This window comes from Channa argus, chromosome 12, assembly GCF_033026475.1.
Source record: "Channa argus isolate prfri chromosome 12, Channa argus male v1.0, whole genome shotgun sequence".
Lineage (NCBI taxonomy): Eukaryota > Metazoa > Chordata > Actinopteri > Anabantiformes > Channidae > Channa > Channa argus.
In genome coordinates, this window is record NC_090208.1 from 4,058,359 (window position 1) to 4,086,163 (window position 27,805).

At 39.0% G+C, this 27,805-nt stretch overlaps 3 protein-coding genes across 9 annotated transcripts; 1 reads left to right on the forward strand and 2 right to left on the reverse strand.

The window, feature by feature from the left end:
* Positions 1–1,141: 1,141 nt before the first annotated feature.
* Positions 1,142–27,766, forward strand: LOC137137814 (low affinity immunoglobulin gamma Fc region receptor III-like). Of its 7 annotated transcripts, none has more exons than XM_067524503.1 (9): positions 1,142–1,510; positions 2,047–2,182; positions 23,908–23,943; positions 24,351–24,614; positions 24,694–24,939; positions 25,165–25,359; positions 25,461–25,547; positions 26,773–26,865; positions 27,196–27,766. In XM_067524503.1, the coding sequence occupies exons 4-9, from the start codon at positions 24,473–24,475 to the stop codon at positions 27,273–27,275; spliced, it is 843 nt and encodes a 280-aa protein (XP_067380604.1). In that variant the 5' UTR covers positions 1,142–1,510; positions 2,047–2,182; positions 23,908–23,943; positions 24,351–24,472; the 3' UTR covers positions 27,276–27,766. The 7 variants fall into 7 exon arrangements, with proteins under 7 accessions (XP_067380604.1, XP_067380603.1, XP_067380600.1 ...); XM_067524502.1 differs by having other exon boundaries at positions 2,066–2,182; XM_067524499.1 differs by lacking the exons at positions 1,142–1,510; positions 2,047–2,182 and adding an exon at positions 17,980–18,117.
* On the reverse strand, positions 10,133–14,372 carry LOC137137861 (ICOS ligand-like). The gene is made up of 2 exons (XM_067524650.1): positions 14,108–14,372; positions 10,133–11,791 (listed from the first exon to the last, which is right to left on the reverse strand). Exons 1-2 carry the CDS (start codon positions 14,175–14,177, stop codon positions 11,280–11,282), a joined length of 582 nt encoding a protein of 193 aa, XP_067380751.1. The 5' UTR covers positions 14,178–14,372; the 3' UTR covers positions 10,133–11,279.
* On the reverse strand, positions 16,774–19,490 carry LOC137137860 (myelin-oligodendrocyte glycoprotein-like). The gene is made up of 3 exons (XM_067524649.1): positions 19,098–19,490; positions 18,334–18,678; positions 16,774–18,085 (listed from the first exon to the last, which is right to left on the reverse strand). Exons 1-3 carry the CDS (start codon positions 19,171–19,173, stop codon positions 17,919–17,921), a joined length of 588 nt encoding a protein of 195 aa, XP_067380750.1. The 5' UTR covers positions 19,174–19,490; the 3' UTR covers positions 16,774–17,918.
* Positions 27,767–27,805: the final 39 nt, after the last annotated feature.

A 27,805-nucleotide genomic window follows, 5' to 3' on the forward strand; every position in this document is an offset into this window, starting at 1 on the left:
TTTTTTTAATTGAATTTTCCCTGTGTCAGAATAAAACTGTCCTTACAAAGGGACAACTACAGTAATAGTACAACAATTAGTATTTTCATTATTTGACTTTCTATCAGTAGCTGGTTCAGGCCATTTTCATATGTGTGGTGGGACAGAGACCAGTACTAAGATTGGTGCAGATTAAATTGAACCAAATTTTTTGTCCAATTTGTAGAAGCTCACATCATCCTGTGATATGTTGCACCATCACCCACCCTGATCCCCTCCCTATTAGACTTTCTCACTTTATAAAGTACATCTTTGCTTTAAGCATCACATGACCTTGTATTATTTGTATAATCTGTGGATGAACTGATCAGCTACAACATTACTACCACCTGCTGGTTTGAATATAAAAATATGAAGTGCTGACAAGTTTCCTGCCCTTTAACTTTTTCTCTGTTTATGTGGAACCACTTTGCAAAACAGCAAAATAGAAAGAAATATTTTGGGAAAAGTATGTCAGTCATAGTTCACCTTCGTTGAATCAAACCTTGTTTCTGATTCCATTTGTGTTATTTTTGTGGATCTATGTCAGCAGTCAGTCTACAGTAGCTGTAGTTTTTATTTTTGTGAAACATCTGTATCTGTACGCTGTGTTTACCCTGTTTAGGGTCACAGGTGGCTGGAGTCTATCCCAGCTGTCATTGGGTGAGAGGTGGGGTCCACACCGGACAGGTCTCCAGTCTGTCTCAGGGCCAACACAGAGACACACACACACAGACAGACAAATATTTACATGCACATTTACACCTACTGGAAATTTAGAGTCTCCAAATAACCCAACACACGTCTTCGGACTGTGGGACTGTTTTTGTGTGACATACACATCACTGGGCTACAGAGCTAAGCACAGATTAGAAAGTATCATGTAGCATATTTATTCATAGTGATCTTCATCACTAGAATCTGTGTACAGGTCAACGTCAGGTTGTAAAAGAGGAACTAAATTCTCTGCAGATGTTCTATCAATAAGTATTATCTGATGAGTCATATCAGTCTGTGACTCACATAGTTAGACCTCTGCTTATGGTGCTCAAATTATTTTATTATAGGCTGAAAGTTCTTGAGATGAGAATGGATTGTTTGCTTTTGCCCTCAGCTGTGATCATATAACCTAAGTACATTACTGTAGGTGGGGCAAACTGTATTGTAAACAGACTGATTTTATGTTTGCTTCCTGCTAAATGTTTGAGTAGGTTACACATTGTCTGACATGCAGTATTTCTTATACAGGCTGCACATCACCCAATGACAGCTTAACACAACTTCACATGAGAAGCAGTAACACGTAGTCTGTTAAAACCCAATCACCTGCTCCTCCTGGATGTTGTCAAACCTGTTAAAGTGCGTAGTGTTTCATCTGTATGAGCACATTAACATTTAGATCAGATCAGCATCAGCACGATCAACATCAGAGAGATGGAGGAGAGAATCTGGGGGAGTTTTTTCTCAGGAGACCACCTTAGACTGAACTCAGGTAAAACTAAACCCTTTTTGAACAATAAGGATTTAACTGATGTGAGTGAGGGGTTTGTGAGAACCTACTGTACTTTGAGTGAGTCCTACTACAGCTGAAACATATGAATGTTTGAAATATATTAATAACTGGGGGTAAGGTTAGGTCAAATGTGTCAATTTGTCTCCTGTGTCCACCTGTGTTTATGATTTTTCAGCAGGTGAATAAAAAGAGGTTTTAGAGTTTTTCACATTACTTCAGTCTGATAACGAACCACTGCCTTATTTAAATCCTGTTGAAGTGTGGACAAACCTGTTCAGGGTGTGTGTGGTTCAGATGCATTAGATTCCTGCTGAACTGGTTTAAAGTGAGCTGTTACTAAACTTTGTACTTGATGATTTTATTTAAACTGCATTAGGCACAAAAACTTCAGGGTCTGGTATCATTACTATAGTAACCACGTGCATCATGTTGTGTAGTGGTCGTCATCTATATATTTGCCACCTTTACTTAATCTGAGCGAGTTACACAACTGGTTGTTTGTACAATGTTTGAAGGAAGACCATCATTTTTCAGGCACTTCATTGGAAAACACCTCGAGAGACAGAGACCAATGGCTGAATGGGGCGAAGTCACCTACAAAAAGAAAACATGTATCCACTCTGCTGAGGAGGCTCATGGACATTTAAGATGGTGAGTTAGTCATACAAATATTTAGATACTCAATCACAGTCCTCCCATAAACTAGTGCATCAGTAAATTAAACTATCAGGAAAAACAGTGAAACTCTCACATTGTAGCTTCTTTAAACTGCTACAGCATCTTTCTCTTTTTTAACTGCATCCTCTGATGTGCTGTAAACAAAGTTTCACCTCTGAAAACGTTTCTGACTTTGGACAATGTCGGCAGCAGATTTCTCCAGACATTGTTCTGAGTTAATATGTCAAAGACGCGATAGATCGATAGATCGATCGATAGATAGATTTCGTTTCTGTGGCTGAACCTGTTTCAATGTAGTGATGAGTACATTTCCACTAATAACTAAACTAAGTTTGGGCTTAAAAAGCTGCAACAACCAGCTGATAAAAACACAGTCTTTGCGCCAAAACTGTGATGTGGGATCTTTTATTAAAAGGTAAGTGTGGCGATGTTCTATTGGTCAGTTAGGAAAACACTGAGTGAAGACACAAAAATCTGTGTTTTTATTTGAATTAAAAATAAAACAAGTTGTTAAAAACTCACATCTTCAGTCGGAGCTTATGGGTTTGGAGCTGAGCACTGTAAAAACGATTTGGCATTTTACTGTTAATGCAAAAGAAAATCCGCTAAATTACAGCACGTTGGCCGTATTTTAACAGAACCATGATGTTTTCCTAAAACTCTGCCCGTTCACCTGAACTGCACGTGAAGCTGGACCAGTTCTTTTTTCATCCACCTTACTAATTATTTGGTAAGTAGCAATTTCAGTGTTTCCTGAACGTGTTCACATCATGATAGAAGGATTCAGCAGCTAGCTAGAACTCTAGACAGAAGTTTATCAATCAGACATACAAGGAGCTCGTTTTCACTTTAATAAGTTATTGTGTTTGAGTCAGTTAATGAGGGAAAACTTAATGACATCTTTACAGTGTGAACCTGTTACAGTCTATGGAATAACTTCAACAAATGCAGTAACATCAGCACTTCAGATCACTCTGTTATTAGTTACATTCACTTAGGATTTTACATTTGATTACTAGACAACTAGTTTTTTGAAAAGGTACAAAACTCTAAATATAGGTTTTACTGAAAGAAGACTTGGCTGATTTCTGCTTTGGACATACAGACAGCAATAGATGTATCACATATGTAGAGTCAGTTTGTATAAACAGATATCTGTAATATTTCTGTCTTTTCTTCTAATTTTCGATTACGTCCGACTGCATATCTGCACATTTGCTGCCTTTAATTGTTGTTATTCTGAGTGAAGAACGATCATCATTTTTCAGGTACTTTATTAGAAAACACCCTGAGTTTGGTGACTTCACCTACAAAGAGACGACAACAATCAATCAACATGTATCCACTGTGGAGGAGGCTCATGGACTTCATTTAAGATGGTGAGCTACTCGTACAAATATATAGATAGTCAGTGCACTAGTATTCTTATATACTAGTGCGTGAGTGAATTAAAACATCGTGAAACACAGTGAACGTCTCATATCATCTAGTTTCCTTAGACATAAACTGAAATATCCAAAATATCAGAGTATTACCAGTATCATCAGTGCGTCGTGGCATAAAGGCAGCCAGCCTGAGGCACTGCTGACTTGTTACCAGACCAGTTGGTTTCATAGCAGCTTTCAGCTGTGTTGTTACTAAAGGTCGATTGTTTCTCGGGTTTCTCTTGAAAATACTCCAGATCCTCTGTGGGTTCAGGTCAGGTGAGTTGGCCAGTCAAACACAGTAACATCACGGTCAACAAAGCAGTTAGTGGTTATTTTCAACTGCAGGCAGGAGCTAATCCTGCTGGAAAAGGAAATCAGCACTGGAAGCATGTAGTGCTCTAAAATCTGCTGGTAGACGGCTCTTTTGACTCTGGACTTGATAAAACACAGTGGACCAACACCAGCAGGTGACAGGAACCCAAATCAGCACCGACTGTGAAAACTTCACCCCGGACTTCACATGTACTTTCCTGTGAAAAGAGGATTTCAGATCACTGATCAACAGTCCAGTTCTTTTTCTCCTCAGCCCAGGTAAGACTCTTCTGACATCTCTCCGGTTCAGCAGCGGCTTGATGCTGGGAATACAGCAGTTGTAGCTCATTTCCTGAAGACGTCTGTGTGCAGTGGCTCTTGATGGACTGTCTCCAGCTTCACTGCACTTACCTGTAAAACTGTCAAGTTCTCGAATCAGCTTTACTTGACAATCTTTATAAGCCTGTGGTCGTCCCTGTTGCTTGTCACCTTTTCCAACCACACTCCAGTCAACTTTCCATTAACATGCTTCAATACAGCCCTCTGCAAACCTGCAAACAGACAGACCTTCATTGATCACCTTCTGTCACGACTTGTCTCTTCTTGCTTACATGGCTTTATATACACAGTATTTATTGTTGTTTCCACCGTGGTTTCACTTACGTTGTCAGCATATTGTGATTTTATGTTGTTTTACCCTTTGTGGTGTCTGTTTTATAGATGTTAGTGCGTTTAACAGTCCTTGCATTAGCATTATAGCTTCGGCTGCTTCAAGTTTTTGTCCAATTTTATCTTAACTCAAACTCCTCACCTATCAGGATGGGAAGGTGAGGTAAGTGTTCTCATTGCAGAAACCGGTAAGTTCTTCTCCACAGCCCCTCACAACTGTCTTAGATCACTGGATCGTTGCTATCAGGGTGACTGCACAGGTTACAATTCATGTGTCTGATCTATCTGCCACCATGCAGCTGGGTAAGTTGTGTGATGAGTTCAAAATGCTGCTGTTCCCAGAAGATATCACTCCTCTCATCATTCTAGGAGACATGAACATCCACCTAGACAAATGGTGGATGTCTGATCAAAAACTGGAGCCCACTCGCCCAACAAACAGAGCTGGGAACCACCTTGTCCTCATTCTCACCCAGAACTGTACCACAGACATGAGCCTGGATCTGTGGTGGTGCTGGGTTGGGCAGTGCACCCCAAAAAGTTTCCCATCCCCATCCAACCTGCGATAATGAAGACACAGAAAGATCATCAAGTGCCACCTACACATCAGTTGTCTTGTGTCACTTTCAGCCACAATCATTGTGTGTCACGTTACACTTAAGACAAAAGTTGAAGTTCACTGTATATTCAAAATACAAAAGTATTATTTCAGTGTCTAGTTCTGGCTCATCCATAGATCCTGTGGACCAGCTACTGTGGAAAATACTGCCAGGATGTTTAAATGCTGCAGTTTATGCCTGGAACTGTATCGGCTTTGAAGCAGATTGGACAGTGGAGTGAAGACCAATCTGAGCTTCCTGGATCAACATCTGCTTTTTATCACTTAGTTTTAAAAGTCAAATGTCGACCTGATGAAGACTGTGCTTGACTGTAACCTTTTGCCCCCTGACATTTTTTACTGCACCCAAAACAAGTAAAACTAGAACTGGCCATCACCTGATGTCTCTCAGAGACAAACCCCCTGACAGCTTCTGCACCACACGCTCAACCTGTCAGGATAGTCTCTACCCTCCTGTTGTCCAGCCTTCCCCTTCCTTAATGTCCTAATCCTTCACTCACTGAAAACTTTGAAAGTTCCTCACTGTGGGATGAATGAAAGTGTAGCTTATCTTATCTTGCTGATTTGAGCTTTGAAAAATGCACCATGTTTAAAACTGCTCAGAGAAAGTGGCGTAAGCCCAAGACTCCATCAGCTCATGCTGAATTTCACGGTGCGTCTGTGTATTTTTCCAAGACAAAATCTGACAACTGCCAGGACAATGTTGCACCACTGACACCAGGGAAGCTGCTCTCCACTTCCAAATCACTTCCAAATCAACCCCCCCCCCCCCCCCCCCCCTTCAATTATACTCTAATTGAAAGCAATTAGAGTATAAAGACTTGTCTTTAAAATAAAGTCCCTTTACAACCCACTAGAAAATAACCTGACGGTGTCCACAAAACACATGTGACTGTCTGTGCATGCTCCCACACCCCCTCCTGTAGGCTTGTAGGTTACAGGTTTGGTCCACTGTTTCACAGCCAGGGAGATCTGCATAGTTCCTCCCAGATCTGAGCCTTAACATTTGGTTGAAGCATCCTTCCCAGAACTCTGTCATAGTCTTTTTCAAGGATTCTGACCAGTGTGATACCTCAGTATTTGGAGCACACCTTCCAGTCCGCTTTCTTAAATATGGGAACAACCACCACAATTGCCCCCTTCTTTAGAAGATGGGAGTTAAAGCCAGGAATTCCCAGCACACCCTCCCTACATGTTTGGATTCACCATCTCTGTCCGATAGTCTCCCTTTTCAAAAGGAGACAGGTGAAATGGTTCAGCATCTTATAAGAATGCTTCCTTTGGACGTCTTCCAGGTATCCCCAGCTGGTAGGAGAACCAGCTGTAGACCCAGAGCAGGACACTGCAACCTGACTCTGGATAAGCAAAAGATAATAAATGGATTCAATAATGAACTATGAACCATGTGTTTGGGTGCAATTAAACATTTTAAGAATTTCTCACTGCCAAGCTACAAAGTTCAGAAGTAAACTAATATTATTACCATATATTATAATTGGGAGTTTTTAACAAAGAGCAATTTGTCAAGACGTGTCTGTAAAGTACTTAAACATAAACAACAGTTAAACAGGATTCAGGTCTTTACAGCACATTTAATGTTTGTTTTAAATATATGTGTTTGCACATTAATGCAAAGTTTCTTTATTGGGTCATAAATTTAGCATGTGACTTGGTTATTATAGTGTTCTGTGTTGTTACTGTGAGTCATAATCCTGTTGTGTGGAAGAATTTAGTGAGAATAAAGTTAAGGTCTGAATATTTGTGTTTAGTCAGTAGGTCTGTTTCAATATTAAGATTATTACTATTTACTTTTTGTTTTAAGAACTACACAAGAGGCAACAAGACAAACACACCTGAGCTCATCAGCAAATCACTCTGAAGGTCAACGACTCAAGTGAGTAAGTGGATCTGAGTGTTTCTGTGTGGATCAGATGTTACGGATCCAGACCACTACATCTTCCACAGTCGTCCCTCCTCCCACCATCTTCAAGTTACTCATCCTCGCTGCATCTCCAGATTTGTCTACTCTACCAGGACCATACTCTACTCTTCCCCATAAGAACCTTGCTTCTCCTGTAGACTCCGCTCGTCCCCCCACCCACTCTAGTATGGCTTGTTTTCATGTTCAGACTCCATATCCCATAAGTCATTGTCAAGAATCTCATCTTGGTGTCCTCTCTCATTAACTGGAGATCAGCACCATCTAGTGAGTCAGAGGACTTATTACATCTCCATCCTGTTTTGCCAACTATTACATTTTATAATAAACCTTATTTAAACTGAGTAGTTGTGTCAAGCTCCTTATTGGGTCCAACTCTAAAACTTGTACCTTACAATGCAACATATTTTGTGAATGACTGAAACTGTCCTTGTACAGTATGAGGGCAGGGAGCTGCAGGGTGGTGGTTGGGGAGGGATGCGAGTGAACAAAGCACAGGACTGTAAAACAACATTACTGAAACGGATTCGTTAGGATCAGAGAAAGATTGTGGATTTCTTGACAAGTGATTTAACATATATTGTGTAAAACCAGTGATTTTCCTCGAGTCCACCAGCCCTCGATCTTCTGTAACCAGCTGCTGTAACTGCTGAAACACAACCATAAAATGCTTTTTAAAATCCTGCATATTAACATTTATTTTAAAGATGTTATTAACTGGTCTGTTATTATTTCTCCTCTCATATCAGTGATGTAACAGCTGTACCTGCTCATTACTTTAGTCTCCTCCTGTTAATATTCTGTACACATTTAGACCAAAGAGCAACTTTACAATCCAGCCTGTGATTTACAGTGTGATTTAATTTTATGAAACAGAAATCAGTCAAACGCTCACTGGTTCCTGCTGCTGCTTAGACGTCATCATAGTGGAGGAAAACAGGCCTCTCTTCAGGGATTCAATCAGCCCATTTCCAGGAAGTCAGACAGGTTCACACTTTGGTCTTTGAACCAGCAGGTGTCAGCAAAGAGACCCTCAGCAGGCAGTAGGATGACAGAGCATAACTGCAGTAGTGGTAGTACTGCTACTAGTAACTCTGCAGGATCCATTTGTCACCTTCATTACTCTCCTCCACTCGCTCACTGTGAAACATGCACAAAGTTTCCTTTGGATCCTGGACTGAAATACAGGTCTATAGTGTTTCTCTTTGAGAGCAGAGAGTCTGCAGATCAAATATTTATTTATACAAAAGCCTCGATGATCCTGCAGTTCAGCTCCAAGTCTGTAGAACTGTTCAAATGTGTGTGAGGCAGTGCACAGACCTCTGCCAACACACACCTAACAAAGCTTCAGTACAGTTCAGCAGCCAACGTTATGGGTGAGTCTTCTCCCGGAGGTGTGTTAATATAATTGTTAGGTATTTAATAAAATACCATGTTAGGACTGACATAAGCTCTTCATAAGCTTCAGTGACACATCTCTGTCAAACCTTTATCTGAGAGGAACATAAGGTCAGAGCAGTTCATTATGTCACAGCAGTTGGACATAAAAGAAAAGAAAAACAGATGAATCAGCAGAAAGAATAGTATTGCAGTATTACAGTGTACTGTTGTGGCCTCATGTGGACGTGTTTTATCAAGTGTATTTTCCCTGAGAGTCACAAATCATTTGCTGAACATGTAGATCACAAGACAGAACACACACAAAGTTATGAGTCAACACATGTTCAAGACTCTTCACTCAGTGCTGTTTGAAACAGGAAGTTCAGACTTAACAGAACAAATGAACATACAGATTCATACACCATGTGTTTATCACCCTCTGAACAAAACCACCAATGTCTCCAATCCTGTCCAGACCACAGTCAGGACTGTGGGGACACACTCAAATCTGTGGCAGTACAATCCTGTGCTTCACACACTCACCACCAGTCATTTCGTGTTAACTAATGTGCTTCATTCATCATAAACATACATTTATCAGAACAACTATCCATGAATTATGTTCCCCAACATATTTACACTACAAGTTATAGGAGACGGGTTTTTCACCTGTCATATGATGAATAATAACATTAAGTGTGTTTACTTGTTATGTTCCATATTTATACTACAACCAGAAAAATTTGACTGTGCTGACAGCAGTTAGAGCAGGTGGACAAAGAAAAGTGAACACACACTGCAGGTAAACACACTGAGCTTCCTGCTTCCTGCTGTGTCTCTTCCTATTTGACGGTTTCAGCTGATATAAAGTCCAACACAGACAAATGTGGACAGTCCAAGTCATTCAGTTAAACTGAGTCTGTTCCAGGTTTGTTTTCTCAGCTGCTGATTTTGTCCCAGCGCAGTAAAAGTACTTTATCAGCAGCTTCAGGCCACAAAACAACCAGGACATGTCAACATGGTCAGTGTAGAGGCTGAGTTAAGGAACAGAAAGCAGCAGTTTAAATGAACTTGAAGCCACTGGTGCAGCCTTCAACGTTAAACACGCTCATGTTGTAGGCAGCTCATGTGAACCCAGAGCAGAGTGGTGGAATTAATCTAAATGAAAATGTAATTAATTGAATATCCACTAGTCATAAACAGTATGATTAACATGTGGTTTGATGCATTTGTTTGACTTTACATCACAGAACTAGTCCCAGTCTGTGTCTCTCATGTACAATAGGACCATTACATTCACACAGCTCAGTGCTCAAACACAAACAACCAAAATTATTATTTAAGAACATTTCAGTTTTCTTATAAGAACATTCATGTTGTTTGAGAGGAATTTTGTGTCTCCATCCGACTCTTACTTCATAAAAAGCCTTATTAATTTATTCTAGTTTTCTAGATTGATCAGTAAAACACACGTTGTCTCATTTAAGACACAAATAGTCTCTAAAGACTCCTTTCATTAAATCTACAAACTAGGTGTTAAAGTGTTTGAGATACTTTTCAAAATGACACTATCACAGTCAGGTTTACTGGAAGTTTTATTATATGATTTAACCACAGGCTGTTGGTTACAGTGAATCAACCTGTTCAGGTGATGTGTTAGATTCTGCAAAACAGCTTTTAGAGAGAAAGCAAACATGAAGCTTGTAGAAAAAAAACAATTAAAAATAATTTACAAAGAAATGTGTTGTGGACTCCACATGTCAAAGAAGACAAACTGTCACAGCAAACATTAACATAAAACAAGTCTGTGTTTCTGGTCAGTGACTGAACAACTGTTAAAATCTTTAATCTGAGGAATCAGGTTAAACTAAATCACACAGATCAGCTGTTTGACAGTAAAAGATGGTCAGTCACTAAAGTTTCTCTCTGCAGGACTGAGCTGCTGCAGCTGTTTGTAAAGTCATCAACTAATGTGGCTTTAAATCTTTCAGTTCGTAGTCAAACAAATGATTTACTGAGTCCTGTTAAAACTTCTGTGCATTTGTAAGTATTTCTATATGTACACACACTATGCAAATACATTAGTAAAACCACAGACAAAACATAATAATATGCACAGCACATTTAGTAACTGTGTAGTTCAGAGGGAAACATTTGATTCTCCCACTAACTGAAGCTTCTTTGATGATCGTGGTTGAACTTATTATAATTCATAAATCTGCAGTTAATAACACACAAATATTAAAACTAGTCTGAATTTACAAACAGCTGCTGCAGTTGCTAATTTAAAAGCAGCCTCTGACTTTAATACTGATTGACAGAGAATAATATCAGTTTGTGATGTGTCAGATGACAAACATCAGGTGAAACAAACAGGATCATAAACAGTGATCTTCATATTCACATAATGTAACAGCCTTAATATATAAAACATGAAGCTTTGGTTTGTTTGTCTCTGTCCACTTTCACTGTCCTGCAGATAAACAAAGAGTCAGTGTTTCCTCAGACTGAGTTAGTAAATGACTGAGTCGAGTTTAAAATGACACTTGTCTGTTTAGAGCTGAGAAACACAGAGACTGAGGAAGAAATGTTAAGAAATGCATCATCACATTGTTGATAGTAAAAATTTACTGTGGGATAAAAAGAAAAAGGCTGAAGCCTGAACTGCTGTTTGTCCTGCATCAGTGAATTAGTCACTGAGGAAACTGAGGACACATTTTACACCTACTGATGGTCAGTGTCTTTATCATCAGGAGCTTTGTATGAAGTCTCCTCTTTGGGTCCTTTACATTTTCTATACATCACAACACCAACAACACCACCAACACCAACAAGCAGAGCAAAAACTGAGAGACCAACTTTCAGTCCAACATTTCCATCCTTGTCTCCTCCAGCATCACCTGAGACTCTGACTGTCAGGGTGATGGTGTTGATTAGTTCAGTCCTGTCTCCAGATGCAACATAACACTCATATGTTCCAGTATCATTGATGATAACGTTCTTCAGAGTCACAGAAACGTTTCCATTCTTCATCTCTGGATCTACCAGCTCCACTCGGTCTTGAAAACTTGAATGTTGGTAGTCTTTATTTCGGGGTCTCCCTTTGTAGTAGTATACATAACCCTCGTCCTTCAGGTCCTGTCTCCTCCACTGCAGCAGTTTTATGTCTCCACCTCTGGGATCCAGACACTGAAGAGTAACATTATCTCCAGTCTTCACTGTGATCTGTTGTTGGTCTGAACAAAAACCATAAAATCCAGATCAAAGCACAAAGTAAACATCAATCGACTTTTTAGTCTGAACAAATTAAAAAGCAGCAACTACAGCACTTAATTTGATCTGCAACAGCAGCTTTACATACATGCAGACATGTCACTTATATCCAATATGTAACCAGAAATGTGCTTTAAACATCTGAATTTGTGATTGAACCAAAACCTGATTTGAACATGATTCTTTTCCTTTGATTAACCTCCCTCTTTATAATGAAAACCAGAAAAAGTGGTTAAATGCAGAGAAAGTGGACTTTAGATTGTATTGCTGAACATTTTTAACAGTACGCAGATACAAACAAGTCAATATGTTTTTATTTTGGTATTTGACATTATCAGGGGGTTATGTTTGTTCTGAAGTACCACACAGTTTTTTTAATGCATGGGATACTGAAATGATAATTACACCTTTGTGTTACTTTGCAATTAATTTAACATGTGCACCAGTTTAAGTAAGGTGTTTATAATTCAAGTGCAAGGTTTCTAGCACCAGCCCTGTATTTCATGCAGCAGATGTTGGTGGTGTGTTGTATAGCTTTCAACACCAGCTGGTGCTTTATGGGAGTTGAGAAGCTGTAGTAGTGGTACTTTTGCTGTGATTGGAGTTGAGACTGAGAAACTACTAGCTTTAGCAACAGAGGGGAAGTGTGTTGGTGGCCTGCAACAGACCTTTAGTGGTTTGTTGTGTTTTAAAATGCAGTAATAAATGGGCCTGGAACATTCCAAACCACACAAAAGTTCCATCAGTCTCCCACTAATTATTAGTGTCTCCCTGAAATCTGCAAATTATATGCAATTTCCTGTAAATTTGACATTTCCTCTGTTATTGTGGACCTAGAATTGCCTTCATACATGTTTCAGAGGAAGCTACGCTTGATTCATTGTCCTGTGTTGAAGCTACACTGAGGCTACACCTTTGTTGTGAGCATTTATACTTGTGCGCTGGTGATACTGTGTAGATCAAATGTAGAGGAGACATTTTTAAGACCAAAGCACAGACATGCAACACTAAACACTTCATACAGAACATGTATTATAGATCCTATCATCTAGAGAGACGTTAGAAACACTACTTCAAGTCCATAGAATAAGATTTGAGATGAAGGATCATTGTTTCTTTTTTAAAGGGAAACTGATTTAATTACATTACATTTATGTAAATGAATTTGAAGGACAAGTTGTCTTGAGCCGTACTTCTCTTCTGAAGTTGGCAGTATTGACTCAGATTTCTTCCAACACAAGTCAGCAGCTGCAGAAAACACTAAATTGCAAGACTTGAAGGACAGGACGGCTGCTTTGGAGGCAGAGTACACTGCACTAAAGGAGGCAGAGGACTAGTTAAACCCATGGAACAAAAGAGAACAGATTTCTCAATCTGCATTCTTCTCTGTACTTGGGAATCGAAGCCCAAGTGCTGCTCCAATTTAGTGTTTGCAGAACCAATAGGAGGAAAATGCTCATGCAGTGCTTGTTTTAATGAGGATGCTCTGGGATCTAACCAGTTAACATCCACAGGGAGAACAGACTCATCTCAGTAAGCTGTGTAGTAGATTTAATAGCTCTGTTGTCTTCAATCTATTGCTGCCAGTTTGTCTGAAAGGAAGATTTACACCTTCTATATTGGATACTGCACATTGCCATGGACTCACATTAATCAATATAGAAATACATCCATCCATATACACGCAGTGGCCACTTTATTAGGTACATCTGTATAATTAAATACAATGTAAAACAGCAGCTCTGCCATGAATTGTACAGTTTTTTAGGTTGAAACTGCCAGAAAAGTGATAATTCTACTGTGTTTATTATTGAGGTCAAAGTGGGTAATGGAGTCGAGTACATTATGAATAGACGTGGTTCTAATGTTCTGGTCACTCTATTTGCTGGTACATGATCATTAGGCACAAAAATCTTGAATCCTAAATTGTTTATTGTTGGTCATGTTGACTCCATTTTCAATATTTCTGTAAAGAAGATCTTATAAAGACAAAGATGAAGGATGAAGATGCAATAACTACAAACTGCTAAGGAATCTGCTCTGTGGCTTCTAATGGATTGTTAGTACGGTTCCTAGATCAGCCTTCAGGCCCAGGTCTATATAACAGCTCTGCTTCGCTGGTGGCAACTCGCCATTAAACTGAAGGAACGAGAAAAACAACCAGCCCGACATTATGTGAACACATACCGAGGTCTTCCTCAGTCTGGACCCAGGGTCTCACATCTACTCTGGGTTCTCATGTCCCCTCCTAATATAACCCTGAAAATTGTCCAGCTTACCTTTGGAGAGAGACCGTTTCAGGAAACATGCGAGAAGACACACAGACAGGATCAGTTTCGAAGCCGACATCGTTGTCTAACATTAACAAAGACCCTTAATTTGCCAAAGCTAAATTTGTTGATATGGGATGAGAAATGTGATTGAAAATGTAAAAAATAGATTTAAGAGGGTTTTGTTGTCGTTATTGTTAAAAGTTTAGCCCGTTTCCTGTAAAGCAGTTTGTCCGACATGTCAGCGTTCGGTCCACAGGAGAAGAATCAGGAAGTTTTACTAGTAGTTTTGCGAGCTCGATATGAGCGGTGCTGCCTCTAGTGGCCATATTCTCACACTCTACAGTCCGATTCTAACTAAAGCTTTAATTTGTTAGCAAACAATTAACCAGACTCGTTCAAATAAGGCTCATTTACCATATGTGCCGTCTGCTGACACCATCAGGTAACTAACTACAACTCGACTCGGCTCGAATCAGTGAACGGTGATATGCTGGTACGACATGAACTGTGCTTCTTATTGAAGCAGCCGAGAGTAGATTTTAAATTATAATTGTATAAAGAACAACATACAAACATGAAGGCAAAATAATGATTGTATGATTTATCATATGCGAGTCACACTGGATGGAACAATAAGAGAAAAAACAACTTAAATATAGGAAAGTAACTAACTATTAAGGCAAATAAAAATTACTACAAATACTAATGAGTGTAAGGAAATAAAATTCAAGAGACACTGAATTAAATCAACTTAATTAAGGAGACAAAACACATTTGTAATTGCAAATAGAGCTCTATAGTTATCTATCTATAATTTCTTCATCAGTCTCAAAGCATTGACTTGATTCTCCACAAAGTCCTTTTTAAAAACAGAAAAGAGCAGTTTTCAATTAAATTTCAATTGAATTGAATTCAACTTTATTTATATAGCGGCAATTCACAACAAAGTTTAGACTATACAAGTATGTTGCGAAAACCCATCAATTCCCCCTTTAACAAGCCATAGGCAACAGTGGAGAGGACAAACTCCCTTTGACAGAATAAACCTCCAGCAGAACCAGGCTCAGGGTGGACGGCCATCTGCCTTGACCGGTTGGGGTGAGTGAAAAGTGAAGAGAGAAAAGAAAAGAGCATCAAAAAGCAACAACAAAACATCGGGCAGGTTGGTAGGACCAGTAGCTGCACACTGGAAGACACACAGCTTCAAAGCTGGGGACACCTGCAGAAATGGACAGAGAGAGGAGACACACAACTACAGGAGAAAACACACAAAGTTATTGTCATACAGTGGTGACAATTCTAAGTTGAGAGGAGAGAGAGTCAAGAGGAGGAAAGGAGCTCAGTGCATTGGGGGGTGGGTCCCCCAGCAGTCTAAGCCTATAGCAGCATAACTATAACTAACTATATGCTTTTTTAAAGAGGAAGGTTTTAAGCCTAGACTTAAAAGTAGAGAGGGTGTCTGCTTCCCGAATCTGAACTGGGAGCTGGTTCCACAAGAGAGAAGCTTGATAGCTAAAGGCTCTGCCTCCCATTCTACTTTTGGAAATTCTGGGAACCACAGCCAAAGTTATGCCGTCTAAATTAACAATATTGTTAGACAGCATATTTCTCATATTTTTAGACCCATATACAATCATTTCAGTTTTGTCTGAATTTAGAAGTAGGAAATTGTAGGACATCCAGGCCTTTAAGTCTTTCAGACATGCTTGAAGTTTGACTAATTGGTTAGTATCATCTGGTTTCACAGATAAATATAGTCGGTATCATCATCAGCACAGCAGTGGATGCTTATGGAGTGTTTTCACAGACAGACACAGAGACCCTTGAAACTCCCTGTGGAACCTTTGTGCATATAGAACATTCATCATTAACATGAACAAGTTGGAATTTGTCTGACAGATCAGATTTAAACCAATGCAGTGTGTTTCCTTTAATCCCAAATCCATGTTCCAGTCTTTGTAAAAAAAAAAAAAAAACGTTCTGATCATTGGTGTCAAATGTGGCACTAAGGTCTAGTAAGATGAGTATAGACACAAGTCCATTATCTGAAGCCAAGAGAAGATTTTTTGTGACTTTCACTAGTGCAGTTTCTGTGGTGTGATCTGCTCCAAATCCTGACTGGAAAACTTCAGACAGGTTATTCCTGTACAGGTGGTCACATAATTACTTTACAACTACTTATTCAAGGATTTTACAAATAAAGGGAGATTGGACATTGGTCTGTAATTAGCTTAGTCACCTGGATTCAGCTGGATCTGGTGAATATCTGATGCTAGTCATAAAAGGTATGATTAGCATTTGATGCATTCGTTTGACTTTACATCACAGAACTAGTCCCAGTCTGTGTCTCTCATGTACAATAGGACCATTACATTCACACAGCTCAGTGCTCAAACACAAACAACCAAAATTATTATTTAGGAACATTTCATTTTTCTTATAAGAACATTCATGTTGTTTGAGAGGAATTTTGTGTCTCCATCCGACTCTTACTTCATAAAAAGCCTTATTAATTTATTCTAGTTTTCTAGATTGATCAGTAAAACACACTTTGTCTCATTTCCACTTTCACTGCCCTGCTGACACAAATAGTGTCAAAAGACTCCTTTCATAAAATCTACAAACTAGGTGTTAAAGTGTTTGAGATACTTTTCAAAATGACACTATGACAGTCAGGTTTACTGGAAGTTTTATTATATGATTTAACCACAGGCTGTTGGTTACAGTGAATCAACCTGTTCAGGTGATGTGTGGTGGTTTGGCTGCTTTGAATCAAGCTCCAGAAAAATCCAGAAAAGAACAAACAAACTATTAAAAATAATTTACAAAGAAATGTGTTGTGGACTCCACATGTCAAAGAAGACAAACTGTCACAGCAAACATTAACATAAAACAAGTCTGTGTTTCTGGTCAGTGACTGAACAACTGTTAAAATCTTTAATCTGAGGAATCAGGTTAAACTAAATCACACAGATCAGCTGTTTGACAGTAAAAGATGGTCAGTCACTAAAGTTTCTCTCTGCAGGACTGAGCTGCTGCAGCTGTTTGTAAAGTCATCAACTAATGTGGCTTTAAATCTTTCAGTTCGTAGTCAAACAAATGATTTACTGAGTCCTGTTAAAACTTCTGTGCATTTGTAAGTATTTCTATATGTACACACACTATGCAAATACATTAGTAAAACCACAGACAAAACATAATAATATGCACAGCACATTTAGTAACTGTGTAGTTCAGAGGGAAACATTTGATTCTCCCACTAACTGAAGCTTCTTTGATGATCGTGGTTGAACTTATTATAATTCATAAATCTGCAGTTAATAACACACAAATATTAAAACTAGTCTGAATTTACAAACAGCTGCTGCAGTTGCTAATTTAAAAGCAGCCTCTGACTTTAATACTGATTGACAGAGAATAATATCAGTTTGTGATGTGTCAGATGACAAACATCAGGTGAAACAAACAGGATCATAAACAGTGATCTTCATATTCACATAATGTAACAGCCTTAATATATAAAACATAAAGCTTTGGTTTGTTTGTCTCTGTCCACTTTCACTGTCCTGCAGAGAAACAAAGAGTCACTGTTTCCTCAGACTGAGTTAGTAAATGACTGAGTCGAGTTTAAAATGACACTTGTCTGTTTAGAGCTGAGAAACACAGAGACTGAGGAAGAAATGTTAAGAAATGCATCATCACATTGTTGATAGTAAAAATTTACTGTGGGATAAAAAGAAAAAGGCTGAAGCCTGAACTGCTGTTTGTCCTGCATCAGTGAATTAGTCACTGAGGAAACTGAGGACACATTTTACACCTACTGATGGTCAGTGTCTTTATCATCAGCAGCTTTGTATGAAGTCTCCTCTTTGGGTCCTTTACGTTTTCTATACATCACAACACCAACAACACCAACAACACCAACAAGCAGAGCAACAACTGAGAGACCAACTTTCAGTCCAACATTTCCATCCTCGTCTCCACCTGTAAGAAGAGAATGAGATGTGAGGTGTCAGGTAGGTGATGAATCCATTTCCTCTTCAAACTCCTGTCAGACATTATCTACTGCACTTTGATCCCATCACTCATAGCAGCTGTTTGCTACAAAGTCTCATCAGCAACATCTTTAGAAAACACCAACATCTGATCTGTGATGGTTCACTCTCACATCAACAACCAGGAAGCAGCTTCACCTCTGATCCACACACACACACACACACACACACACTCACCTGGTTGAAAAACAGTCAGGTTGATAGTGCAGATTGTCTCAGTTGTCTTTATTTGGTCTGTTCCTCTCTGGATGAGACAGTCATATGTTCCAGTGTCACTAATTATCACATTCTTCAGAATCAAAGACATGTTTCCATCTTTCATCTGTTCGTCCTTCAGCTCCACCCGATTCTTATAAGATGGATGCTGGTTCCATGGATCAAACCACCCATCCCGATGCAAAAAGACAACATGAGAAAAGTTCTGAAAACGTCTGCTCCACTCTATAACTATGATGTCAGAGTTTTGAAGAGCTGAACAGGGCAGAGACACATTTTCTCCTGGTCGAGCTCTGATGTTCTGGACTGAAGTAAAGAAGAAAAAACACAATGTGGAGAAGTTAAACAGTAACTGGAAATATTTTACAATTTTTTGTGATTACTTCCAAAGTAGCACAAAGCTAAGAATATCTGACACGTCACGAATTACTTAAGAAATTCCACTGTTTATTTGGATGTTAACAAAGTTATATAGTCAGTTAAGTTCTGCACATAACACAGACAGTATGGCATCAATTAGACAATTATTTAGGTTAAATGTAAAACTAAAACACTGTAAATAAATCAACCTCCAGCCAACGGCAAACACATAAATGACAATTGTAGAATCCTCCCATATGAAGATGATCCTTACAGAAGTATCAGTATGTGGATTATGTGTATGTACTTTAGATGGATTAACTGTAGGTAGCTCTACTTTAGCTACTTTACTCTTCTATACTCACCAACAAAGACAAACACCGGAGAGATGCAGAGTAAAAGCAAAGTAGACAGGACTGACGCAGATGTTACAGCGGCCATTTTCCTGGAGATATCGTGGTTAAATTATAAGTAAATTCGATTTAAAGCAATAGTAAGAACAACTTCCGAGTTTGTCAACGCCACATGAAAATATACCGTCAGCCGGAGCTGTTCTCTATTCTCTGAAACACTGAGGTGCGGTCATAACACGGTTTCATACATTAAAATCAACAACACTCTCTGCTAAACATAATATTTTAAATTGTAGCTTGTTATCTTGAATTATTCCAGGCTTGAACGGCGAACACTTTGAATTTAGCCTGGAATAGTTTTAGTCCCGAGAACAGAGCGTCGTAGTGAACCGGAACTTCCGCCTTCATCTCGCTGCTTTTCTTCTGTGTTATAGCGGCAGGGATTTGTTAAAGAACACCATTTCCCATGTGCCCTAGAAACTCTTGGCCAACACCTTTAAATTTAAATTTTTGATTCAATTCAACTTTATTTATATAGCGCCAATTCACAACAAAGTCATCTCAGGGCACTTTACAGAATAAAGTCAAGATTATAAAGATGTATAGACAAAACCCAACAATTCCCCCTTGAACAAGCCATAGGCAACAGTGGAGAGGAAAAACTCCCTTTAACGGAAGAAACCTCCAGCAGAACCAGGCTCAGGGTGGACGACCATCTGCCTTGACCGGTTGGGGTGAGTGGAAAGTGAAGAGAGAAAAGAACAGAGCAACAAAAGCAACAACAAAACATCAGGCAGGTTGGTAGGACCAGTAGCTGCACGCTGGAAGACACACAACTTCAAAGCCGGGGACACCTGCAGAAAAGGACAGAGAGAGGGGGACAGAGAAGGACAAAGACAACTACGGGAGAAAACTCACAGAGTTAATGTCTTACAGTGGTGACAATTCTGGGGTGAGAGGAGAGAGAGTCAAGAGGAGGAAAGGAGCTCAGTGCATCGGGGGGTGGGTCCCCCAGCAGTCTAAGCCTTTAGCACCATAATTGTAACTAACTATAAGCTTTGTTAAAGAGAAAGGTTTTAAGCCTAGACTTAAAAGTAGAGAGGGTGTCTGCTTCCCGAATCTGAACTGGGAGCTGGTTCCACAGGGGAGGAGCTTGATAGCTAAAGGCTCTACCTCCCATTCTACTTTTGGAAATTCTGGGAACCACAAGTAGGCCTGCATTCTGAGAGCGAAGTGGTCTACTGGGATGATATGGTGCTATGAGATCTTTTATATATGATGGAGCCTGACCATTCAGAGCTTTATATGTAAGAAGCAGGGTTTTAAATTCTATTCTAGATTTTATGGGAAGCCAATGGAGAGAAGCTAGTGAAGGTGAAATATGATCTCTCTTGCTAGTTCCAGTCAGCACTCTTGCTGCAGCATTTTGGATTCATTGCAGGCTCTTTAGTTACTGGGGCATCCTGAAAGTAGGGAATTACAGTAGTCCAACCTAGAGTTAACAAATGCATGGACCAGTTTTTCGGCATCACTTTGAGACAGGATGCTCCTAATTTTGGCAATGTTCCGTAGGTGGAAGAAGGCTGTTCTAGAGATTTGTTTTATATGTGAGGTAAAGAACAAATCCTGGTCAAAAATAACTCCAAGGTTCCTTGCAGTAGTACTGGAGGCCACACTTATGCCATCTAGAGTAACAATATGGTTGGACATCATGTGTCTGAGATTTTTGGGTCAGAACACTATGACTTCAGTTTTGTCTGAGTTAGAAGTATAAGATTGTGGGACATCCAGGCCTTTATGTCTTGTAGGCTTGAAGCTTTATTAACTGATTATTTTCATCTGGTTCCATAGATAAATATAGCTGGGTATCGGCAGCATAGCAGTGGAAATTTATGGAGTGTTTTCTAATTATGTTGCCTAAAGGAGACATATATAAAGTAAAAAGTATTGGTCCTAACACAGAGCCTTGTGGAACTCCATAGCTAACCTTTGTGTGCATGGAGGATTCATCATTAACATGAACAAATTGAAATCTATCAGATAGATAAGATTTAAACCAATCTAGTGCAGTTCCTTTAATCCCAAATCCGTGTTCAGATCTGTTCAAATCTCAGTAATAAAATGTTCTTGTGGCATTTTATCAGTGTTTGTATTAGCGTATTATTCTTGAAATCACAGAGCTGTTAGTTAGGCTTTTACTGTCACTATGTGATGTTACAACAAGAGTAGAAATAAAACTGAAAAAATAACTGGATTATAGCTAAAAGAGATTCAACCCATCATTTATGTCTATTGGCATTAGTTAGGTAATGCCATCCAAAAAATAGTCGACTTTTACTTTTATTACTTTAAGTCAAATATAAACGTACTTTTACTTAAGTAGAAATATCAGTGGGTATGTCAGAGTAAATTTTTGTTTGTGTATTTGTACTTTTGCTTAAGTACAGTTTTCGAGTACTTGATCCACCACTGGTTAATGTGGAAAGCACTTGTGCTGACGGAAGAAGTTTAAGCATATGACAAATTCCACACCAGCCCCTGGGTAACGTCTGGTACAGACTATTACCACACTGCCCTGCATGTTTCTACAAAGAACAGAAACCATCTGAAGTTGGTAAATGGTGCATCATCACAACTGTTCACACCAAACTCACAAGGCAGTAAAATATTGGGCTTAGCAGGAAATTAAATGTTGAACTGATTCATACAGTCTGGAGTTGTTGAACCACAGATGAGTTTGGTCAATGTTGCACACTTCAAGCTGCAAGAATGAAACATACCTGCAGAGAACAGAAACTATGCAGGAGAGTGAACATCATCTTCATTAAGTGCATTTGCAACTGTAGACACATACTGATTAGTCCTTTAGATTGACTGCTTAATGTCATGGTCAAAATTACAGCAACACTCTCTGAAGAATTTGATGGATGTGGAATAAGAGGTCTAGTGCCTCCTTGGTGTGGAGAGACTTGGTTACACACATGACATACTGGTAACCTTATGAGCTTCAACAATGAGAGCCTCTATCCACATATCCTAAAGATGAAGTAAAATGCCCCTAATATTATATCAAGGTATGAACATGTTTAAAGAAACTAAAGGTGAATTTACACTTATCACAAATGAATCTGCTTATTATTTCTGTCTGCAACCAACTATGGAGGAACAGTTGATGATTTACTCCCTGCAGTTAGCAATTATACAATTCTCAGGCAAATAACTCCCTCTAGTGGCCAAAGAAAACCTCCACAACATGTCTGGTAAAGGCAGTCATTCATGGACCACAGGGTCAGTAATCCAATCCCCGTTCCCGGCTATATGTCGTAGTGTCTCTGGGCAAGACACTGGACCACTAACAGCCCATCCCCAGCTGTGCAGTGTCGGTCCAAACCCAGTAGAAATTGGGGAGGGTTGCGTCAGGAAGGTCATCAGGTGTAAAAACTGTGCCAAATCAACATGGGGACAAATAATCTGCTGTGGCGACACTGAACTCACGGAATAAACTGAAAAGACAAAAAGACAAAAGGTGTGACAATGTCACAAAATGTGGGATGATAATTTCACTCGTTTCCACAAAGAACTAAAAAAAAAGAACAATCACACAAACTGTACTTATACATCACTGACCAAGAGAAGAAAAAAACCCTCATATAGAAGAGGAAGAGGGCGGGCTTCACTTGGTGTCTAAAAACTAAACTACTAAAAAACTAAAACTTGATCCAAATCATTGAATACGACAATGAAGGAAACATCTCTACAGTGTCTGATCTGTAAGTAGAGAATTTCTGTTTGAACCTTTGTATTTTTAAAACATGTGGATTTGGTACAAAAACATAAAAACAAAGACATTTATTCCTCTCAGTGAGAATCTTTTTAAAAGTAGGAAATAAGTAAAATTACTATAAACAAATGCTACATGATGGCAGTTACTATATAACATGTAGAAGCTGGTTTGTAGCAGGTAATTAGGATATTTTCACTGAGCACTGGGTTTAGACAGTGTTTGAAATGAGTTGTTGAGGCATCGATAACTTCACAACATACACTTATTATTGTATAATATGCATTTTCTACATTACTCGTATCGTCCACATTCCCCATTTAGACCCTAAAACCAAATCAAAATCTTCTTAACTCACATTGCTTAGTTCTCAGCCTGGATTAGTTTCTTCATCTGTGAAATCTATTTCTACTCCATTGTTGTCCAAAAACTTTAAAACACATCAGCCAGACACACAGCTCTACTGATTGAGGTCTTTATTCCAAAACGTATGTTCCAACATGTTGCAAACAAACATTGACCCACAAGCTCTGAACTGGCATTTCCTGCTTTCACGGCCAGTTAACTGTAGTGTCGTATTTTCAACACGTTGATTTAGTGGAACAAATAAGTGTCATCTAAATGTGACCTTCAATAGATAAAACTCAAGAACATTTTATATAAAGTACTAAACATGGTCAATGTGATAAATTTACTTACATTTCATTTCTGCCTCACTGATGATGTCCTAATAAATGAGATGGACATGCCAGTGTTTACTTTTTAATTAATCATAGTCAATCAAAACTTTATTCATAAAACACCTTTGGTACAGATTAATTCAATTCAAATTGCTTCACAGATGACTGAACTTGATGAAAGGTTTACTAAACAAGGACATACAGATAAAAACAAAACAGCAATTATTTAAAAATAATACACAACACAGACAAACAATAATTCTTGATGTGTCTGTACTGCAGTTCTGGCTTTGCTCCTTTTTTGGGTACAATTTTCTTTCATGTGAAACCTCAGACCAACTTGACTCTCATTTCTCTTTAGTTGTGATCTGTCTGCTGTGCTGCACAACAAACCAAGGTCAGTAAACTTCTTCTGTCACATTTTAAACCTGTTTATTACAGGAGAACTGAAAGGAAGGATTTGAGAAACATAACATTGCATGTTTGTAGGATTTATAACAGGATCTGTTGCTGTATTTACAGCCTTAATGACTGTTTATAAATTTGAAATAAGTTCACTTGTTGAATTAACTGTGATGCAGAAGGTGTTTTAGTTTTAATGTTTTCATCTCAATATTTATACATTGATAAACCACATTAATCACCTTGTAGTTTTATTCTAGAACAGTATTCAGTGGGACAAAAAATGTCATAATCACCATGATTGACAGTAGTCAGAACACAGAGTATCACGACTTGCTGTGTATGTGTTGCTACAGACTGTGTCAAGTCTGACAAATGCTGACAATAAAACTTTTCTAACAGCTCATCTGACTGTGAGTCCCAGCAGCTCTCAGCTGTTTCAACATGACTCTGTCTCTCTGAGCTGTGAGGAGGACGACAGCTCCGCTAATTGGACACTGAGGAGGAACACAACCGCACAACAGATGTCTCAATGTGGAGATGGTTGGGGAAAACCAGCTGGTTCTTCCTGTAACATCAGTTATATTTTCCCATCGGACAGTGGAGTTTACTGGTGTGAGTCCAGAGAGCCATCAACCAGTAACAGCATCACCATCACTGTCACTGGTAAGATCAGACTGTGGAGTTAGTGTTGATGAAGCTGTGTGGAAATGGATGAAATGCTGTAGTTTGTCTCTGTGTTGAGGTGGAGCAGTGATCCTGCAGAGTCCTGTCCTCCCTGTGATGGAGGGACATGATGTCTCTCTGCACTGTCAAACAAAGAGGCCTCCCTCCAAGCTCCCAGCTGATTTCTATAAAGATGGCTCCCTCATCAGGACTGAGCCTACAGGTCACATGACCATCCACCATGTTACCAAGTCTGATGAAGGCCTCTACAAGTGTCACATCAGCAGTCATGGAGAGTCTCCACCCAGCTGGATCTACGTCACAGGTCAGGAGGTCAGACAAAGGTCTTGTATTTCCTGTATTGATGTTGTTAAATTTCTGTACTAATAAGAACATCAGCAATTATTCATAATGTGTAAGGAAATCTGTAACTTTTCAGTCATCAAATATAATAAATCCTAGTTTTTAGGTGAAATGAAACCTTTTGAATGAAAAGTCAGTGGAAGTTTTTTAATTCAAGTCAATGTAATAATTATTTTGATTATTTTAGATAAACCCACCACTACAACATCCCCTACATCAACCTCTTTATCGTCATCCTCTACTCCTGTCTCTAAGGGGGACAACATGAAATGGTTGCCTGTTTGGTTGCCACTCAGCTGTGTTGGTGTTGTACTGGTCTTACTGGTTCTACTGGTCTTACTGGTTCTACTTGTGAGACAACATGTTCAGAGGAAACTCAAAGGTGGGACACAAATGTGTTACACTTGCATTTAATTTTTCTTTTTTGTGAATAAAAATGTCCATTAACATTGTTGCATCAATGTTCATTTTGGTTCATTGCAGCTGATGATGTAAATGCTGGAGAAGATGTCACATACAGCGATGTCACAATATTACATCACGGACAACAGCCAATCAGACGAAGCAAAGGTAACATTCATTAAATCCATTTTCACTTAGCAACAATAGCAGGGAGGATATTTGGCTTGTCCCTGAAAGAAAAGACAAGTTAACAGTAGAAAACTAGTTTAGACTCAGGTTTAGAGTAAAACTTGGACATTTACTCACAAACACTTTTATAAACTGACGACACAGTAATATTTTTTGCAGTTACATTTTTTTTTTGACAATTTCTTTAGAGTCGAAACTGTTTAGGAAACCGGTCAAACTATACAAAATACAGTATAAGGAAACTAAAAAGTGAGTGAGACTCCTGCAGATCACTGAACTACATTCAATGAAATGACACTGTGTTGTATATGAAGCTTCCTTTCAAAACATCTTTTTATCTGATATATTTCTACATATTTTTGGAAGCTCAACTTAACATTTTATCTTCTTTATTTCATACAGTTTCACATCATAGTCTGATCTGTTTTAATCTAATGAACCATGTGTTCTGCTGTGTGTGCGTCAGTTTTTGTTCCCTGTGTTGAATCTGTTAATAGACTCTAACACCTCTGTCGTCGCCCAGTTTCCTGTTTGTTAAAACAATTATTCAGCTGAATGTGGACTGCAGACATTTTTCACTGCAGGACCTTCGGCAGGTCTTTGCCATTATTATTTGTTGAAACACAGTCGTCAAAGCTTTAGCAGCATTTTACTGTTGAAGCTGGTTTAACTACTTCATTTACAGACATAGTTTAGAACAGAAGCTTTATTGTCGTCTTTGAGCACATTTACTCCAAAGGTGACACCAGGGGACCTAACACGGACTGACTTGCTCAAGGACACACCTGGTGCATGGGATAGAATTTAATACTCCAGACGTCTGCATCCCAGTGTGATGCTCCACCCACTGATCCACCAGGCCGCCTTTAGTTAGGTGGTTACCAACGCTGGGGTTGGGCCCCTTAAAGGGTCCCCATATCAATCTGAGGGGTCATCAGATGGAAGTCATTTTTAAAAACTTTTCTACATTCTGTGAGCTTGATCAGCCTAAATGTTTGATCTTCAGACCTGAATAATTGTGTAGTTTTTTGTGTTCTTCCTAAAATGTTTTTATTCTACATGTAAAACAGTTTCATTTACCAACAGTGGCAATATTTGTATTGTTAATAGGTATAATACTATCAGTAAGAATACTAACATTACTGCTATCAGTTTTAGTACAGTAAAGTTACTTGCAGTAAAGTAACCAGTTTTCTTTTTCCAGAGTCTGATCCAGCTGCAGTTTACTCAGGAGTGAGAACAGAAGACGTCAGTTATGGACAAATAGTCATCAGACCAAAGAGGAGCAGAGGTTCAGGTAAGACTCAGTTTCTCCTTTCACCAAGTCTTTATGGCACATGAGCTTTTGAATATTTGATAAAAGTGTCAGTAAATATTTAATATTTTAGCATAAATATAATTTGGTTGTCCTGTGAAAGGAACCTTTCATCATCCAGTAGCTAGACTCTAGCCCAGACGTGAACAGGCTGTAACTAGGTCAACGTGCACTCGTGCAGAAGTTAGTTAACCACCCTGGCACCGCTGACTGAACCATGGCAGAGTCAGGAAAACATGAAGAGCAAGTACGACGAGCTGCACAGGGCTCTCTGACCTCATCTTTTCTTGAACTCTGTGTGTTTGTGTTCAGAGCTTCCTCCAGACCCAGAGGTCGTCTACTCTTCACTGAGATCGAACATCAAACCTTCACACCTTCAGGCCAACCACTGACTCTAACTGGTTCCAGTGTTATAGGATTAGTAGTAGTAGTAGTAATAGTAGTAGTAGTAGTAGTAGTAGTAGTAGATGTCTGAAGTAGTGAACTATGTGTAATTAAAGTTGTAGTTTAACTACATTCATATTTGTATAGTGATTCATGTAGTTAAGTATAAGTAACCATCAAAGACCATGTAGTTAAAATACGTTTGACTCTGTCGACATTCTTTGTGTAGTTAACTAAACCTGAGTCACATTTTCACTGCTATTTGTTAATATTTCATGTCACATACAAACTTTGAATTAATTTGAAGCTACTTAGAGAAAGAAGTGCAGGTAGCTGTGAGGTTTTGCTTTCAAAGCAGGTTCCCCAACACAGACCTAAATCTAACGATGACTTCCAGTTGTTGGCTGGTTCACTGTCCTCAGTAACTTTACTGTTATTTCTGATTTACTGATGATTCTTGTTTCTTAAGTATTAATAAACATTCATTGTTGTTTGTCTCGAGTGGCTCTGTGGGTTTCACTCAGCTGTCAGATGGAAA